General features: G+C 31.7%; 3 protein-coding genes and 2 long non-coding RNA genes across 6 annotated transcripts; 1 reads left to right on the top strand and 4 right to left on the bottom strand.

Moving 5' to 3' along the window:
- Positions 1–889: 889 nt before the first annotated feature.
- On the bottom strand, positions 890–3,635 carry LOC121126063 (uncharacterized). Its single transcript, XM_040721349.2, has 3 exons — positions 2,349–3,635; positions 2,202–2,287; positions 890–2,136 (listed from the first exon to the last, which is right to left on the bottom strand). Exon 1 carries the CDS (start codon positions 3,299–3,301, stop codon positions 2,351–2,353), a length of 951 nt encoding a protein of 316 aa, XP_040577283.1. The 5' UTR covers positions 3,302–3,635; the 3' UTR covers positions 890–2,136; positions 2,202–2,287; positions 2,349–2,350.
- A 2,052-nt stretch (positions 3,636–5,687) lies between these two features.
- Positions 5,688–6,162, bottom strand: LOC121126151 (uncharacterized). Its single transcript, XR_011782181.1, has 2 exons — positions 6,023–6,162; positions 5,688–5,961 (listed from the first exon to the last, which is right to left on the bottom strand). It is a non-coding gene; the product is annotated as an uncharacterized lncRNA (long non-coding RNA).
- Positions 6,163–10,705: 4,543 nt separating this feature from the next.
- On the bottom strand, positions 10,706–11,798 carry LOC139906556 (uncharacterized). Its single transcript, XR_011782168.1, has 3 exons — positions 11,275–11,798; positions 11,082–11,221; positions 10,706–11,020 (listed from the first exon to the last, which is right to left on the bottom strand). It is a non-coding gene; the product is annotated as an uncharacterized lncRNA (long non-coding RNA).
- A 307-nt stretch (positions 11,799–12,105) lies between these two features.
- LOC121126088 (uncharacterized) lies at positions 12,106–14,148 on the top strand. The gene is made up of 4 exons (XM_040721386.2): positions 12,106–12,198; positions 12,251–13,662; positions 13,724–13,809; positions 13,871–14,148. The coding sequence occupies exon 2, from the start codon at positions 12,719–12,721 to the stop codon at positions 13,655–13,657; it is 939 nt and encodes a 312-aa protein (XP_040577320.1). The 5' UTR covers positions 12,106–12,198; positions 12,251–12,718; the 3' UTR covers positions 13,658–13,662; positions 13,724–13,809; positions 13,871–14,148.
- Positions 14,149–17,500: 3,352 nt separating this feature from the next.
- LOC121126077 (uncharacterized) lies at positions 17,501–19,893 on the bottom strand. Of its 2 annotated transcripts, XM_040721369.2 has the most exons (4): positions 18,738–19,874; positions 18,596–18,681; positions 18,112–18,540; positions 17,501–18,053 (listed from the first exon to the last, which is right to left on the bottom strand). In XM_040721369.2, exon 1 carries the CDS (start codon positions 19,682–19,684, stop codon positions 18,740–18,742), a length of 945 nt encoding a protein of 314 aa, XP_040577303.1. In that variant the 5' UTR covers positions 19,685–19,874; the 3' UTR covers positions 17,501–18,053; positions 18,112–18,540; positions 18,596–18,681; positions 18,738–18,739. The 2 variants fall into 2 exon arrangements, with proteins under 2 accessions (XP_040577303.1, XP_040577302.1); XM_040721368.2 differs by having other exon boundaries at positions 17,501–18,540; positions 18,738–19,893.
- Positions 19,894–20,203: the final 310 nt, after the last annotated feature.

The raw sequence follows: 20,203 nt of genomic DNA, 5'->3' as shown, positions 1-20,203 counted from the left end.
GAACCTTGGTGTTTTGATAAAGGACACGACAGGCCTTCTTCACAGCATGCACCTAAAAGCTGGAGTAGAGTAGGTTGGCATCAAGGCTGTAGGGGGGCCAAAAGTCTCAAGAAAGAGTTCAAAAGAGTCTTGCAATAGAGGAGATGGGTTTCTTTAATTGCTAGTATCTAAAGTGGCCTCTACACCCTTACAAGGCTCTTTCCACCCACTTTGTGTATAGCTCTCTGGACAGTCTGGTGCGAAATCCCGAGGTCTATTACATAGACCCTCATAGACTTGAGGGATGGTCTGATTACTTTAACTCCTCAGGGTCTGTTTTGGCCTTTTTGACAGAGCTCTTCTTCCTCTCGAATGTTTCAGACTTGTTGAGGGTGTAGACGGTTATCCTAGAGACAACTGCTTAGAGTGCTCGAATGGAAATTCGTCAATAATTTTCAACTGCCATGTTCTCAAATTGTACGTAAGTTAGAGAGCTCAGGTTCGTAGTGTTTTGTAACTAATCGTCTATGATTTAATATATCGAAATATGAATTATTTTCAATCACTCAACTTTCATTTATCATTGAATTAGTAAGTATTTAGATTTCAATAGACCATCAGGTACTATATTTATCAAAACAGCTCTTTCTTATTGGTGCAATAGTTCAAGAGGTAACTGAAATATTTTCCATTTTATCATAACCCTTAACAATAAGTAGTAATTATCTTTTCCTTATATTGTCCTAATTAATTAAAGAACCATCATTTTTTTTTATTTTATTTGAAAACATGTGTCTTTATTGTTTTATGACTAATATTTAAACAAAATTAAAGAACATTATTCTTTAAGGAAAATACATTAATGTTGTGCGGAGTACTTTGGAGAAATATAATACAAATGATTAACAAATTTGAAAAACAAATAAATATAATATTAAGTGATTATACATTCAAGAAAATTGAAATTTGGTAAAACAACATTCTACATTTGTATTCAACGTACTAACAACGGATTATGATATTATTTGGAGAAACACAAAAAAGTAAAAACATTCATTAAAAAACAAATTTGCTTCATAAGCACACATTTTAATTTGAAAATGCATCAGAAGGGACTTTACTTAATGGTACACAAAATTATAAAAGCCTTTCTACTATATGAAAAAGTTATGGACTATATTACTATATATTGAAAGATTTATGCTCTGTTAGAAAAATGACAAATCTCCTAGACCTTGATTAAATTACAACATATTATGCAGTTTGTGGGAAATTCTTTTACTTGGCCTCTTAAAATAATATTGACTATTTGTTTTTTGATCACAGCATAATCAGAGAGACAGTGATCTGGAATAGAATATGCATCTACAGTGATTTTTTATCGTTCTGGATCTTAAGTCTTGATAAAATAATTTGTCTGTTAAGTACGCGTTTTTCGCTTAGATTATTAGTAATAAGCTGGAAAAGTCTCCTCTGTTCTTTCACTTGGTATCCAATACTGGGGATGCACATTAGTAGGAATTTAGGAAGGAGACTGAAAATAGGTGTATGATATATTGATAAAAGAAAATTTGTTAATATCAGTTGCTTGTTTGACTATGATAGTCAAGAAGAACGTGTGTTATTACTCTACAGCGGAGAACCTTCATCATTTAATAGAGCCTAATTAGCAGGCGAATATAATTTAAATTTAGAATGCTACAAATGATAGATCAACTTTGTCAAACTTAAAAGAAAACCTTCATTTATGTAGACAGTAGATCTATCTCACAAACGAAAGTCAACAAGTCTTCATATACACAAACCAATATAAATGTTGAACAAAAAGTCGTTGTACTAAAGAAGATTAATCATTGACACTTTTTCAATGGGGAAAAATTTAAATATTCTTAATTATACTTGTAGTAGCAAATTAAATAAGTGTTTTAACTTTAATTTCATGAATAAATCGAAAATAAAACTCGGTCTCTCAATGACTAATAAACACTGCAAATGCAAAAAGGTATCTTATAGTTCTAGTAATAGAACGAAGTTTAGGAGTTAAAAGATCAAGATAATTCGATGAGCCACTTGCAGAACATTCCAAGACAAGACTCCTTTTGAAACCATCAGATAGCTTCATTTAGTTTACTTGAAGATTATGAACATTAGCTGATCCTAAAATGAAACAAAGGTTATTTATTTTAATGATGCATTGAATATAGAAGAGTCAATTAGCTTACCCAAGTCTTCTCGTGAATAAACTATAATTAAACAAATTACTTCTAAATAATGGTTCTCGTATGATCATTATGAATATTATCGAAGCCTATTTTAAACATAAACGTTATTAGAGTTTGTCATGTTGAATTTCGTGAATATGTACTTACTCTCACAAATCGGTAAATTTAGAGTTCCATTTAATAATGAGCATATCTCTAAGACTATTTACTGTGAGCCTTGACCTTGAATGGGTGTGGACAGTATCCATCATAGCAAGGAAGCTCCGTTTACTATGTCCAGCCTTCAAAAAGGTTTTTTTCAATTCAGCGATAAGTTTATTTGACGGAGGTAGATTATTAAGGGCGAGGTCAGTTGTAATGTTGGGTCCTTCAGGCACACAGGTGATATGTTCCAGTTGGGGATAGAGTCTTTGGAGATCTTCTCCGGCTCTTTTACTACATGGAGTACCATCTGTGATAAATACTTTAAATCTACCTTGATCAAAGTCCTCACCCAAAGTTATTTGTATACTTTGGGTAACAAAATCTGCAATATTGTTGGCATAGTCAAGTGTGATATCTGTTAGGTTGACGAGATAAGGGCGAGTCTGGAAAAAACTGTCCAAAGGACCAATCATTACTGCTGATATCGATCGATCCTGCTTTTCTTTAGTCTCATCCACGGCAATGAAGAGATCTTTCCCCACCACTTCCTCTTTAATTTTGCTGATAACATCCTTACTAACCACATTCACTAATTTATTCATGGTCTTTCGACTAGGTACTTTTTTACCAACATATTTCTCCACGAATTTTGAAAAGTTTGGATGTTCAACTGTGGAATGTGGTATGTTGCACGTAACAAGCATCTTTGTGAGATCAGAATAGAAGTTGCCGTTGGAGCATTCAACACTATCGTTAATTACGTGACTTTTGTATATATCCACATTCTTGATGTGGGAGGGGGATAGTAAGTGCCGTTTAATTCTAGAGGGCGGACTAAAAGGGCAAGTATAACTACATATCCGACACACTATCTTTTCTTCATCCTCAATGTAATTCCAAATTTCCTGGCCTCCATGATTTATAATCCAAACGAGAGGGGAAACTTTATTAGGCATGTTTAATTAATTGACAATACAAAGTTATATTAGAACTATGAATCGAGTGTTTACTTCAACAAGTGGAACGGAGATGATTTCGCTTCGAATTTGCGACAAAGATGAACGAAAGATCACAACAATATTAATTAAATATTATTATGTCAAACATATCCAATGTATGACTGCTGTATATTTTCTACTTCTCTTGCGCCCTCTATTATAAATACACGGCATAACCTCACATAATAGAGGACTCTGCAATCATGGAAAAATCATTTTTCATAACCTTGGATGTGCCTGGATAATAAAAATAATTAAACAATATTTTATACACTGCTGTCCTCAGCCTACTGCCAAGAGAATATTTTCTAAAGGTGGTAAATTAAAGATTTTAGATCTTTAACTCTATTTTTGTAACTCATTTCTTTTCATTTTTTTTTTTGAATAAATAATATAAATACCTATAACTTTCATGGAATTAATTGCAATTATAGAGAGTTGTCAAATTCAAATATGAGCGAAAAAATAAGCGCCTCTCATTTTTAATTGAGCGCGAGCACGCCCATTTCTTTAAAAACGAGCGAGCACGCTCACAAAAATAAGTAACTGAGCGGGAGCGCGCTCAAGATTTCTAGAGCGGACTAATCCTCTGATTTTTTGCTTATAAATTACAGTGGTCATATAAAAGGCAACTTCTTTTAAATGTATATTTTAGCGTGTAAACTAGGGTGTCTAATTTTTAGAAGGACATATTAATTTCATCTTTTGTTGTATTTTAATGAAAAATTAATGTTTGTAAAGTTTCAGTTTTCAATTAGCGTTTTTTGACCTCTTTAGCCACTTTTTTTATCAAAATCTTCTATTTGTAAAGGGATTCAGAAGTTTTAATAATTAAGTTATGTTGCTGAATATCAGAAATTTCAATTTTAAAGTTATTTTGTTAAATTTCAAAAGTTTCATTTTCTCAAGTGATACATAAGAATAAATCCTTATATTTCATTTTGAAGAAAAACATATTGTAGCCAACGAAATACTTGGATATAAATAATAATCAACCACTTTACTTAGCTTAATTTGGCCGGATTTTTTTTTTTTTTTTCAAAGTGCTTAAAAGATCCTTTACCATCCAAAAAGTAGGGCTAAAATTGAATTTGATTTTAAAGCCCCCTCGTCCCCTTTTATAGTGTAGAACCAAAAGATATGATAACGAAAATTGAGGAATTGATTTTTTCCCATGTCTCGTATACCAATAAGTTCAAATTTGCTAATTTTGCTCTTCTTTATCAATAAGGGTAGCGGAAGACTTATACATAAAGTGGATCTTGTTTTTAAATTCTATGTACGAAGCAAAATTATACGAAGATTTTTGAATTGATTGGATTAATAGCTTAGAAAACATATAATTTCATAGTTAAAAGTCCCCCTGTTAATGAGCAAGAAAATAAAAAACGCAAGAGGCATAGTGATTCTGGAGCAAATGGAAGAGAGAATAAACTATCAAATGTATATTGAATTCATTCTATGTGTCTCAATCCAAAAATTATAATATTAAATCCCAGAAGAAAAGAATTATGATATTATTTGTAGAAGCAATAAAGTAAAAAACAACATAAATTAGAAAACAAATTGTGCTTCATCATCACACATTTTAATTTGAAAATACGTTAACAGCTACTTTAGTTAATGGTACAAAAAATCCTTAAGCCTCTTAACTATATCAAAAAGTTATGGTTAATAATACTCCTGCACTTTGGAAGATTATGCTCTGTTAGAAAAATGACAAATTCGTCTATATTGTGTCCGTTGATTAAATTGTTTGTGGCAAATACTTTTGCTTGGCCTTTTAAAATAATTTTGACTATTTTTTTGTTTTTATCGCAACATAATCAGGGAGACAGCTTTCTAGAATATAATGTATATCTACAGTGTTGTTGATCGTTCCGGATCTTGAATCTGGATAAAATAGTTTTTCTGTAAAACAATTGTTTTTTTCTTAAATTATTAGTAATATTCAAAATGAGATTTCACTTAGTATACATTGTTGTGAATACACATTGGTAAGAATTTGTAAAAAGGAGACCGTATATTGATATTATTGAAGAAAGACCCTTTGTAAATATCAGTCGCTTGTTCTATTATATTAAAGAAGATATTGTTCTAGGGGAGAAAACCTTCTTAATTTAAAATAGCCAAATTAGAAGGGGAATCTAATTTCAACTTCAAATGCTACAAATGATTGATAGACTTAGTAGAACTTGAAAGAAAACCTCCATGTATATAGATGGTGGATCTTTCTCACTAACAAAGGTATAAAAGTTTCTCCATTTAAAAACCAATATGAAAAAAGAACAAACACTTGTTTTTGTGGAAGATTAATGATTGACACTCTTTCCAGGCCGATAAATTGAAGTATTCTTAATTATATTTTTTGGTAGCAAGATAAATAAGTGTTTCAACTTTAATTCAATGAATAAATTGTACATAAAACTCTGTCTCTCAGTGACTAATAAAAATTGAAAATGCAAAAGGTATCTTATAGTCCTATTAATAGAACGAAGTATAGGAGTTAAAATATCAACATAATAGGATGAACAACTTGCTAACCATTCGAAGATTCCTTTTGAGACCATCAGATAGCTTCATGTAGTTTACTTGGAGATGATGAGCATTGGCTGATCCTAAAATGAAACAAAGGTTATTTTAATGATGCACTGAAAATAAAAAAAATAATTAGCTTACCCAAGTATTCACGTGAATAAACTAATTACTTCTAAATGATGGTTCTCATGTGATCTTTAAAAATATTAATTATCATATTTTTAGAGTAATCCTTATAAGAGATTGTCATGCTGAATTTCGCATGACAATTACTTACTCTCACAAATCACTAAACGTCGAGTTCCATTTAATAACGAGCATATCTCTAAGACTATTTACTGTGAGCCTTGATCTTGATTGGGTGTGGAGAGCTTCCATCATAGTTATCAAACTCTGTTTACTTTGCCCAGCCTTCAAAAAAGTTTTTTTCAATTCGGCAATAAGTTCATTTGTCGGAGGTAGATTATTCAGGGCAAGTTCAGTTGTATTAAAGGATTCTTCAGGCACACAGGTGATATGTTCCAGTTGGGGATAGAGTCTCTGGAGATCTTCTCCTGCTCTTTTACTACATGGAGTACCATCTGTAATGAATACCTTAAGCCTAGCTTGGTCAAAGTCCTCACCCAAAATTAATAGTATACTTTGGAGCACAAACTCTGCAATGTTGTCGGCATAGTCAAGTGTGATATCTGTTAGGTTGACGAGATAAGGGCGAGTCTGGAAATAGGTGTCTATAGGACCAATCATTATTGCAGATATTGATTGATCCTGATTTTCTTTAGTTTCATTCACAGCGATGAAAAGATCTTTCTCTTCTACATCCTTTTTAATTTTGGTGATAACATTCTTACTGACTAAATTAACTAATCTGTTCATGCTATTTCGGCAAGGAAGTTTTTTACCAACATATTTCTCCACGAATTTTGAAAAGTTTGGATGTTCGACGGTGGAATGTGGTATGTTGCACGTAACAAGCATCGTTGTGAGATCGGAATAGAAGTTGCTGTTGGGACATTCAACACTATTGTTAATTGGATTACTTTTGTATATTTTCACGCTCTGGATGTGCGAGGGGGATAGCAAGTGTTTTTTAATTCTAGAAGGGGGCCTAAAAGGACAAGTATAATTACAAACCCGGCACACTATCTTTTCTTCATCCTCAATGTAATTCCAAATTTCCTGGCCTCCATTATTTATAATAAAAATAAATGGAGACTCTCTTTTAAGCATTTTAAGTTGATCTACAAATGGAAATTACAAGATAATTGGAAATCTAATATTTCTTCAACAATTGAAACGTAGCAGATTCCGCTCCAAAGATGCAACAAATATTGATTAGGGATCACTACAAAATATCAAACATATCCAATGTATGTCCGCTGTTTATTTTCAACTTCACATCCGCCCTCTATAATAAATTATAGGGGACTCTGCAATCATGAAAAATTTATTTTTCTTTAATTTTGGGCACGCCTGGATAAAATTAAAGGCGAAGACAATAAAGAAAACACTCCAATGAATAGGGACGTAAATCATTAGTTTTAGCGTGTGTATTTTTTGTTATTGGCAACCCTGAAGAGTGTTTTTATTTATTTTCTATGCTGTTATCATCATTCCTTCATTCTTGTGGAGATAATATATGATTTTTATCATCATGAATGACAGAACCCCCCAAATTTAAAAAAAATTAATTTTTCAATTTTTTTCCAAAAAATTTCATTTTTGAAATTTTTCTCCAAGAAATTTAATTTTTTGTGAACAGTTATTAATTTTTGGAATTTTTTTTCTAAAAAATAATATGTGAAATTTTTTTCCAAAAAAATTAATTTTTGAATTTTCTTTTACCAAGAAATTAAATTTTTGAATTTTTTTTCAACAGCTTTTAGTTTTTTGGATTTTTTTTTTTCAAAGAAATTCCAAAAACCAATTCCCTTCCAAAAACAAAATATAATCTTGAAGAGAATGATGCAGAACTTGTAATCGTATAAATATTTATGCTAGTCAATTTTTTTTATTTTTTTATTTTTTTGAGTTGATCATATGAAGAATTAATTTTGAGCTAACCAATTCCAAAAAACGGACCATTTAATTTATACATACGATTGTTTCACTATTCTTAGTAGAAATAATATGATCTCCTTGTACGCTAAAAGATAGAAACTGAAAATTTAAGTGGTCTCTATGAAAATTTGAAGAATGTTTGTTATAACGACGTTTTGTTAAATTAGCTATTATTTTTAGTGAGTATCATTTTAGTAGGTATTTATTTGAGCGAGTTTCTTTTTATCGATATTTTCATATTATTTCAAGATATTACAAAATGAATGACGTCATTATTAAACGTCATCATTCACCAGAGCGGTATTTAAAATTTAATGGGAATTCAATGTTTAGCAGGAGCAATGAGGCTTTAATCGGATTTTGTCTCAGCTCCATAAGCTTTTGTGGAGGGATGATATTATCACAAAAGTTATTGAGTGGGATGGTATTCAAACACTTTGATTGATGACTCCTTGTGGAGTATGATCTTTAAAAAAGGATACGGATTCTCTGATTTCCTAGCTAGGGATCACTCTGTAATGCTTTTTGATCGCTGATACGCTATAACTTTTAAAATACTTTTACTTCATACCTTATTTAACTCAAATTTGGTAAATGTTACTTAGAAAATAATATTCATATTCCTTTATCCGAGATCGTTTTATAAAGTTTTACTGACGTCAGTGCAAACCATAGGGATCAATAAAACTTTTTTCTCAGTTAAAATCACCGACTTATTTCGGTGGTTCAAATACAGAGTGCTTTTTTTTTTGTGGTGAAAAACATCATTTTTGATAATCAATTCCCCTTGGCGAACTCATATAACCCCATAATATTTGTCGTAGTTTTCATTTTATATCAACATCACGTGGTATTTGAAGCAACTCTTTCATTATGGGATAATATTTGAAATCCTAAGAAAAATATTTTTGACCAAAAAATGATGGATTGACTTCATGTATACAAATAAAGTAGATATATGTTAAAGGGTTTTATAAATTAAACTTTAAAAATACTATTAAACTGATGTTTTTGCCCTTAAAAAATAATTTAAAATAAAATTAACCAGGCTTGGACAATAGCGCGCTCGTTAAATGAAGCTGTAAAGTTTTTGAGGCATATATTTGTCGTATACTCCAAATACTACAACTAAAGTTTAAAACACTAACTGCCCACTAACAATATTTTATTTTACATATGTAAGTAGAATAGCTATGTCTGTTGTGATTCGTATCGGTCTCCTCTTAATTCAATATGTAAATATAGATAAATTAACTCATAATTAATGATTAAAATCTATTACATGTAACTAATGACCAACTCTTAATAGTACTGAATCATTGAAATAAAATTACATAATTGTAGCACGTCAACCCAAGAGGAAGCTAGAACACTTTTTCTCAAAATTGAACATGGAATAAGTTTTCTCACATACTATAGTTCATTCCACAAATGATTCTGATTAATCCTTTGAATGCACCGCAAATTGTTATTAAAGTAGCCAAAATTCACCGCCACATTGATAGAATTAGGAAATCAATAAATTATATTTCTTAAACAATATTGGGGCCAAATTAAGTAAAATAAATAAAACGGAGGTTTTGAAATACAGTTAACACTCTCGGATATATTAATTTATCACAAAAACTTGAATTTAATGCCTATAATTGATTGTAATATATCTTTGAAATATTAACTGTCATTTTATAAATATAATATAATATAAATATTAATATATGATTGGACCTTTGAATATATGATTTGAGTATTTTTCCTAAAAATAAATAGTTTTTGTTAACTAAAGCCCAACATGTAGGTGACGTTGAAAAAATACTTTGGAGCCAAGATTAATAGAAATATGTACTATTAATCTTGATTGCAGCCAGTAATATTTAACTCAAACATCCACTCAATTTGAAATACTTTTTGGAGTGGTTAATTCACATTAATATTAATATCAGGGGTGTGTGCAGGGGCTTTAGGTCCTCCCCAATTTCAAAAATTGCCCGTGAATTTGCACAGTCGTGTTTCTAGAATACTTATCCTGTGGACAACCGTACCACTACCAAAATTACTATTAATATGATGAGTAATCACTATAGTTGATAATGTTGTAGAGAAAAACGCGTGCGAGGAGGAGGGGGGAAAAAGACATATGGTATCATTGTTTAAAATACTGATGTGATTATCATCTGCCTGCTTTATTATGATTTTTGAGGGTATAACTAATGTATTTATTAGCAAAATGTTTAATGAAGATATACTACGTATAATTGACTTCGACGTTTTTTATCCGTTACAGTAGATTTGAAAACGTCACACTCCATGAAATTGTAATTCGTTATGAACCTTATTCTCAGAATAATAGCTAATGAAACGACAAAGTAGAGTATTTGAAATATATTTGAAGCTCAAAGTTTAAAAAAGAAGGCTTTAATTAAATATAATCTACATACTAAAAAATAAACCATTAAACATTTAAGTTAAATATACAAAATTAAACAATTAAAATCATATAACTATTAATAATAATAAATTATAAATACAGAATATTGAAATAATAGATTGATCCGGATAATTTTTTCTTGTTCTAACATCGGAATTCAGTTAAATATGTCATAACTTTAGGTTGCAATACACAAGCGAGACGTGGGAGTTTAATCAAAAAGATAATCACCCCTCTTCTTCATGTGGAAGTTGCTATATACAATTGTGCACAGGATAGATATATCTCTACCAATGAGATCTAACTAATTATTAATAATAAAGTAAATGTCAAAATCATAAAATTAGACAATAAATATATTAATAAAAAAATGTTAGAAATAAATTCATCGTAAAGATTTAGAGCAAAAGCTAATTATGTAGTAATGTCCGGCGATATTACTCCCTATTAAGAGCATCAAAAAAGATTTTCCCCCGTTATTTAGGTATGCTTATATAACAACATACTATTATCATGAAGGATATACACAATTGTTAATTATAATGCAACACCCAATGTAACTACCCTCGTTGTTGTGACCATTTAAACAGTTGTTTTGTCTTTTATGAGTTTTCTGAACACCATTTCTTGGAGCCCATCAACCATAGCTAAGCCTTAAGTGATAAAAAGTAATATTTATTGACTATGTAATATTGGAAAACCTAATTATCATACCCAAGTCTTAAAGCGAAGTAAGTAGTCTCAGACAAACTAGTTGCAAACCATCCAAAGTTACTACCCCCGTTGTTGTGACCATTTAAGCAGTTGTTTTTGCCCTTTACTGAGTTGTGTATCATAATTCTTGATATGTTTAGCTAAAATAGAATCATATTTTATGGTTACATTTAAAAAAAAATTGAATACTTACTGTGAGATAGTACAAAATTCAGAGTTCCATTTCGATATTCGTAAATACTTTTTACTGATAACTTGATCATCATTTGGTGTGGATGACTCAGAACATTTTTATATGTATTTCTATATATGACATCAGTACCAACATCCTCCACTAATTTAATGATGGTTCCTCGGGAAGGGATATGTTTACCCTTGTATTTCTCCATAAATTTTTTGAACGTAGATGATTAGCAATGGATAAGGTTATATTACATGCAATAAGCATCGTTGTGAGATCAAAGTTAAAGTCTGACTTGATGTATTCATCGTTAAATTGATTTTATAGATGAATATCCATACTTTTGTTATGAGATGAGCATAATGAGTGGCGTGTAATTCTAGACAGGGAATTAAAGGCACATTTATATCGACAAATCCGACAAACCATCTGTTTCTCATCCGGTAAGTATTTTCCAAATTCCTAGGCCTCCATTTTCAGAAATCCAGACAGAAGGCGACGTCATTTTGGGGATTTTATTCAGTTCTCTATCGACTATCCCCATCTAATATTATTATATTAATATTGAATAATAAAGGCGGGAATGATAACGTTCATGATTGATAGAAGAAGATGTATATTATTTAATCAATGATGCCATAAGTAATTCTTCTTTTCTCCTCGCACGCTTTTCTATTCTTACCAAAATTATCACCCTTAGACTAATCACATATCCAGGCTCGTCACCAGAATCGACTCCACAGAAGGGTAGTACCGAGTGAGTACAAAGGTGTATTCAGGTTCTGTATTAATATGCAACTAACTAACTACAAAGAAATAATTTAACACAGAGTATTTAAACACATATAAACCTGTAGAAATAGACCAGTCACAACAACACAAAATTCTGTTCCGTTCATTGAACGCACAATCCGTGGATCGCCGTTCAATTTTGCGGTACGTTCAGAAGCCTTTAATTAACCATGAATTACATACGGTTTTATTTTAGACATGCATATACTATTTCGTTATTGACATACTTGTCAGGCGAGTAGATACTTCAAAATTCCTATTGTTAGTTGAAGAACTATTATTTGTCTGTATTACAAACTATTCCAAGCTATATAAATGTGGGGATGCTTTAGAAAACTTGATTTACCTAGTATTATTAGAATATATATATATATATCTAGAGAGAATAGTCAAAATCACAAAGCAAAAAGAGCTTATTCAAGGCATTATATTCGATTATGTTAGTAAAAATTTGACAGTCGAGGTTGAGAGTGGATAAAAAAGCTAGTCAAGAGAAGAAAAAAGAAAAAGGCAGCAGACATAGATGCGAGATGTTTAATATTTACTAGTTACTAGTGATCATTCTTTGTCACACCTCTGTAGCGGGAACATCCGCCAGTAGTTGCCACTTAGAATAAATACTCCAATCACATATACCTGTGCGTTATAGTCTTATTATATTAAAATGCCTAAAAAAGTTTCTGCTCTCGTTTGGATTATGAATAACGGAGGCCATGAAATTTGGAATTACCTTCAGGATGAAAAAATGATGATTTGTCGGATTTGTAGTTTCACTTGCACATTTAGCCCCCCTTCCAGAATCAAACGACACATATCCTCCTCTTCACACATCAAGAATCTGGCAATTTACAAAAGTCATGTAATAAACGATGATGTTGACAGCGACGACTTCTATTCCGATCTCACAAAGATGCTTGTAACGTGCAACATACCTCTTGCCACCGTCGAACATCCAAACTTTTCAAAATTCGTGGAGAAATATGTTGGTAAACAAGTTCCTAGTCAAAAGACCATGACAAGATTAGTGAATGAGGTCAGTGAGGATGTTATCGCCAAAATTAAAAAGGAAGTGGAAGGAAAGGATCTCTTCATTGCTGTGGATGAAACGAAACAAAAACAGGAACGATCCATATCAGCAGTGATGATTGGCCCTATGGAGAGTTATTTCCTGACTCCCCCTTATCTCGTAAACCTAACAGATATCAAACTTGAATATGCCAACAACATTGCGGATTTTGTGACCCAAAGTATACAAATAACTTTGGGTGAGGACTTTGATGAATCCAGGTTTAAAATATTCATCACTGATGGAACTTCATCCAGTAAAAGAGCCGGAAAAGATCTCCAGAGACTATATCCCCAACTGGAACATATCACCTGTGTGTCGGAAGGGCCCAATAATACAGCTGAACTGAATGATTTCCCTCCCACGAATAATCTTATTACCGAATTGAAAAAAACTTTTTTGAAGGTTGGACGTAGTAAACGGTGCTTAATCACTATGATGGAAACTGTCCATTCTCAATCAAGCTCATTTCTCGCCGTAGATATTCTTAGAGATATGCTCATTATTAAATGGAACTCAAAGTTTAGTGATTTGTGAGGAGAGTAAGTACATATTCACGAAATTCAACGTGACAAACTCTAATAACGTTTATGTTTAAAATAGGCTTCAATAATATTCATAATGATCAAACGAGAACCATTATTTAGAAGTAATTTGTTTAATTATAGTTTATTCACGAGAAGACTTGGGTAAGCTAATTGAGTTTTCTATATTCAGTGCATCATTAAAATAATCTTTGTTTCATTTTAGGATCAGCCAATGCTCATCATCTCCAAGTAAACTACATGAAGCTATCTGATGGTCTCAAAGGAGTTTTGTTTCGAATGTTCAGCAAGTGGTTCATCGAATTATGATGATCTTTTAACTCCTAAACTTCGTTCTATTACTAGAACTATAAGATACCTTTTTGCATTTGCATTGTTTATTAGTCACTGAGAGACAGAGTTTTATGTACGATTTATTCATGAAATTAAAGTTAAAAGACTTATTTAACTTGCTACCAAAAAATATAATTTAGAATACTTCAATTTATCGGCCTGGAAAAAGTATCTATCATTAATCTTCCACAACATCAAGTTTTTGTTCTTTTTTTATATTGGTTTTTAAATGAAGAAACTTGTTCAGCATTGTTAGTAAGAAACCGTCTACATAAACATAAATATGAAGAATTCGTTAGAAGTTCCACAAAATATATCAAATAATTGTAGCATTTGAAATGTAAAAAAGATTTATATGTCATGCTAACAATATTTAGAGATATTGGCTCCGAATCCAATTATTTGAAAATTTGCAACTCCAAATCATGGATGAATATACATAATCCCAATGAATCTCGGGTCACTTATTAGTCCTAGTTATTACTTCATGAAAATTAGATGTAATAACTAAAAATTACATCATTAAAATACTTTTAAGCTCATAAAATATATCCTATTTGAAATCCATATAGTCTAGATGAGGTTTCTTATTGGTTCCTGTTAGGCACCAAACTTAGGAAAACTTGTTTATCATAATGAACTAAATACATTATATATGAAACATTAATGGAGAAATATCTCTTGTTATTTGAATAAAACTTACAAAATCTAATTTCAAAACCGTACGCAACTTTCCCGACTCCCATCTCAACATTTCATTTAAACATTGTTTTGATCCTTTTAAGCTCAATAATTGTAAAAAATCTATACAATCTGGACGAATGTTTCAATGGGTTCCTGTTTCGATGTTCGATGAACATATCTTAATTATATTATTATTCAAAGATATGTCATTGATGTGTAACTAATATTTCATATTGTTTGAATATAAATTACTACATAATCTTGTAGAAACGTGAAATGAAGTTGATACTTAATTTTTGATAGGCTTGGATCCGTTCACCCTTTTTTCTGACTTGTGAAAATAATGATAATGTATTGTATGAACTGTATTGGTCTCCACCACTATATGGCAACAAGTCCAGTAAATTTGTAGCTTGTACTACTAATGTGCGACGATTTCCATAATACTTGTTATTAATTTCATCGGCACCGGGTTTCTAAGTATCGATGACACCTTCTAATACGCTAAAATCGGTCTTAAATTTCAAGTAGGAATCAGGACTCTGACTCGCCCTTAAATTCAAAAGAGTCTACAGCCCGCTTGGTACACCTTAGTTCCCCTGTAAACATGAGGCCAGGTGTATATTCGAAGGAGTCAAGTGGAGTATGATCTACCTAGGGGTGCAGCTGTTCACCTGCACAACTTGTGGGGTAGGTATATTAAATAGGGCCTTTCATGACATTTTTCTTAATGATTCAATAGTTGGATTGCCATAATTGCGATGTAATTGCACACACAAATATTGTTTTGCGATGAAATTACACACAATGATTTTGCTTCGCAATGATATTACCCACAACAATTTTTTCTCACAATGGTAATGTACACCACGATTTTACCAAGCAAATATTTTAACCTCAACCTTTTTAGCACAATCCGTTGGAGTGGCATGTCTACTGCTAGGCTAATAGAAATACATCACTAGTAAGGTTATAGTCTCATAACTAATATTATTGCAATATAGGGGGGGGGGATAAAAGCTTAGATCCCCTTAAAATATGGTTGAATACTCTCCGTCATGGGAGGCCATTAGAGGGCTCGTGTTATATATTTTATTACTTAAGTAGTCATTCTAAACCTTACTTATTTACTGGTTCCTTTATGTACACGGCAAATAGATATATTAGAATAAAGTAACTCGTAATCAATTCTATATGGGAACCTATTTAGTAAGACCTTTAATCATTGTCTATTATCCTTGATTCAGTATTCCCGTGATTCCCTTAGGGAATCCCTCATCCTCCTTCGTGTGTCACTAGCGTTCTTGGTGCCTTTTTGGCCTTACCCCTTTCGGCGACGAGAATTATAAATAATAAGTGGTTTATTACTCTTAAATAGTACATACACATCAGCTTGAAACTATTTCTTGGTATTAGAGGTATTCCTTGGATGTATGTGATGCTTTGGCGGTGGTTTTTAAGAATCCAGGGGTACCTAGTTTGTGGAGATAGAGAAGTTCCTTGGATATATTGAATGAATTGGCAGTGTTATTTAACAATCCCACACAACCCCCGGGACACTGGTGAATCCGAGGGTGTAGAGTATTCAACCATAAACTAATTGGCTTCACAAACACATTTGATAATGTATTCGCATCGACAGGGCACTGGTTTTCCATATATTTATTCATTCATCATTGCATTATTTTTCATGATATTTAAGATATTTTTTATTTATCATAAAGTGTTATAGTAGATCTCCAAAATTTTTATCATAGGACTTTATATTTGTCCTATATAAGTCTTCAAACTATGTCATTTTTTGGAATTCAATAAAATAACATTATACCTCTCATGATTTCCATGTATTGGTTATTTAATTTTTTTATTGATTCTTTAATATTTGTATAGTATGTATAAGGAGTAATTGTTGAAAATTTTGCTATGTTTTATGAAAAATGTTGAAAATTCTTGGGACACTGGTGTCCCTCTGGGTTTGAAAGGTAATTTTTTCTCTTTCTATTAGATTTAAAATTTGTTCATAATCTGCTTTTCTTACCCAGTAGTCGGTACGATACATTAAATTGAAAATTCTAGTAATAGGACGTCATAGAATATAAGTGGCTTCGTGTTTTGTCGAAATCTGCCTATCTTGCCCAGGAATCGGTACTAAATATCAGATTTAAAATTCTAGCATGCCCGATTACATGATGGTCTAACCTTGTATTTCTATTAACCTTACTTCTTACCACTAAAATTCGGTCATCAACACGATTTAATCAAGACTCTTCTTGATATATTATGCGTAAATAGCTATATCGTTTATAAGATTAAATATCCAAATAAATTATCGCTTCTTGACTCCAAAGTTGTAATTTACAAGAGTCTGAATAAATATTATGAAGGGCGTAAGAAGGCAACCCAATCGTCTAGACCATACGTTCTTAAACTGGGTTCGATTGAACCCTAGGGGTTCGGCGAATATTCATATGAAACTGGTGTGGTTCAGTACCTCCACCAAGATTAAGAACCAGCGGTCTTGACCAACAAAAATAAATCCATTATAATTGACAATCACAGTGGACATTTACCGGAGTTTGAACAAAACAGAAAAAAAAGATTTACTTACTATGCAAGGAAAAATAAAGAAAATCAAACTTTGGTCATATTTATGGCTTGTAATCTTGCTTTATGTATGGCAAGAGATAGAAATCGCTTATTTATGTTTCACATGTAAAACAGTTATTCTAATAATATTAATAAATTTTTCATGGTAGAATGATTACTTGTTTGAATTAGAAATAAAAAGTATATCAAAATAATTAATAAATGTTCAGAATTCAACTCTATAGCGTAACTTTATTATTTTGTTTATACATAATAAAAAATTACCGTTGACAACCGGAGGGACACCAGTGTCCCATCAAATTCTGGTGAACCTATGGAGGTTATTAAAAAATTAATTCTAATATGATGAGAGATAAAGAATGGACTAAATTTTCTTTTCAATTTCTTATGGGTCTGAAAGGGTTATCCGTTGAATAAATTAAAAATATTATCCAGTTTTTGGGAAATCCTTTTTCTTGGCCTTTTAAAATAATATTGACCATGTTTTTTTATCGCAGCATAATGAGTGACAGATCGATTTGGAATGTAGTAAAACGTTCTGATTCTTGAATCTTGATGAAATAGTTTTTCTTCCTTAAATTATTAGTAATATTGGACATGTTGTTCCTCTACCTATCCATTGTCGCAGACACTCATTGGTAAGAAATTGTTAAGGAGACTCGAAATATATATATATATGATATTATTGATGAAAGACCCTTTGTAATAATCCATCGCTTGTTTTATTATGATATTAGAAAAATTATTGTTCTAGGGTAGAGAACCTTTTTAATCAAAAAAGCCTAATTAGAAGAGGAAAATAAAATAAGATTCGAATACTACCAATGTTTGATACATATTGTCGAACTTCTAAGAAAAACTCCATATATCTTTATGGTAGATCTTTCTCACAAACTAAGGTCAACAAGTTTCTTCATTTAAAAAAAAAAAACGTTGTAGAAAAAGATAAACGATAAGACACTTTTCCCATGGCGATAAATTGATGTATTCTCAATTATATTTCTAGTAGCAAGTTAAATAAGTCTTTTAACTTTTACTTCAAGAGTAAATCATGTATAAAATTCTGTCTCTGAGTGACTTATAAACAATGCAAATAGATATCTTATAGTCCTGTAATAGAATAATGTTTAGGAGTTAAAATATCAGTATCACTAGCTAAACCACTTGTCAGCCATTCGAAGCCAATAATCCTTTTGAGACAATCAGATAGCTTCCTTTAGTATTGTTGGAGTTTAGGAACATTGGCTAATCCTAAAATGAAACAAAAGTAATGTTAATGATATAATTAAAAAATCAATGAACTTACTCAAGTGTTCACGCGAATAAACTATAGTTTAACAAATCATTTCTAAATAATGGTTATCATGTGATCTTTTTGAATATTAGTGAACCCTATTTTAAACATAAACATATTAGATGTTGTCAAGTTGAATTTCGCCAATAAATACTTTCACAAATCAGTAAACTTTGAGTTCCATTTAACAATGAGCAAATCTTTCAGACTATTAACTGTGAGACATGATCTTGATTGGGTATGGACGGCTTCCATCATTGTGAGGAAGCCCTGTTTACTTTCACCAGTCTTGGAAAAAGTCTTTTTCAATTCGGCTTTAAGATTATTTGTGGAAGGGAAATCATTAAGGGCGAGTTCAGTTGTAATGTTGGGTTCTTCAGGCACACAGGTGATATGTTCCAGTTGGGGATAGAGTCTCTGGAGATCTTCTCCTGCTCTTTTACTACATGGAGTTCCATCTGTGATTAACACTTTAAGCCTAGATTCGTCAAAATCCTCACCCAAAGTTATTTGTATACTTTGGATCACAAAGTCTGCAATGTCGTTGGCATAGTCAAGTGTGATATCTGTTAGGTTGACGAGATAAGGTTGTGTCAGGTAATAGCTGTCCATAGGACCAATCATTATTGCTGATATTGATTGATCCTGTTTTTCTTTAGTCTCATCCACGGCAATGAAAAGATCTTTCCCTTCCACATCCTTTTTAATTTGAGATATAACATCCTTACTAACTCCATTTACTAATCTTGACATGGTCTTTCGACTAGGAACTTTTTTACCAACATATTTCTCCACGAATTTTGAAAAGTTTGGATGTTCGACGGTGGTAAGAGGTATGTTGCACGTAACAAGCATCTTTGTTAGATCTGTATATATGTTATTGATCTCAACATCATTGTTAATTACATGTTTTCTGAATATGTCCACACTCTGGATGTGCGTGGAGGATAGTAAGTGTCGTTTAATTCTAGAAGGGGGCCTAAAGGCACATACATAATTACAAAGCCGACACATCATTCTCTCTTCATCTTCCAGATAATTCCAAATCTCATGGCCCCCATGATTTATTATCCAAACGAAGGGAGATTCTCTCTTGAGCATTTTAAATTAATTTAACACAATTTTAAAGATAAATAAGAATGGAGTATTCCTTCAACTGATGATGGATATTCCCGCTTCGAACGTGTAACAAAGAATGATCATTATTCAATGATCACTACAAATGATAATATCAAACATCTCCAGTGTATGACTTCAACCTATTTTCTACTTCACTTGCGCCCTCTATAATAAATAATAGAGGCTCTGCCAATGAGTTCTAATACTATCTGGAGGAGTACAAGCTCAAATCACGCAACTTGTTGTGGTGAAACACACTACTTTTGATGATCAATTCCACTTAGTGAACTCAAATGAACTTTTTGTATAATTGTATAAGGCTATGACATTTGTCGTAGTAATTTAATTTTATATGAACATCGCGTGGTATTGTAAGCAACTTTTCCATTTTGGGATCATATTTGAAATCCTAAAAAAATACTTTTGAGGAAAATAATGATGGATTGACTTAAGGTATAGAATTCAAAATCAAAGTAGGTATATGTTCAAGTAAACTTTAAA

Source organism: Lepeophtheirus salmonis, chromosome 11, assembly GCF_016086655.4.
Source record: "Lepeophtheirus salmonis chromosome 11, UVic_Lsal_1.4, whole genome shotgun sequence".
Classification (NCBI taxonomy): domain Eukaryota; kingdom Metazoa; phylum Arthropoda; class Copepoda; order Siphonostomatoida; family Caligidae; genus Lepeophtheirus; species Lepeophtheirus salmonis.
This window is presented reverse-complemented; position numbering and strand designations above follow the sequence as displayed.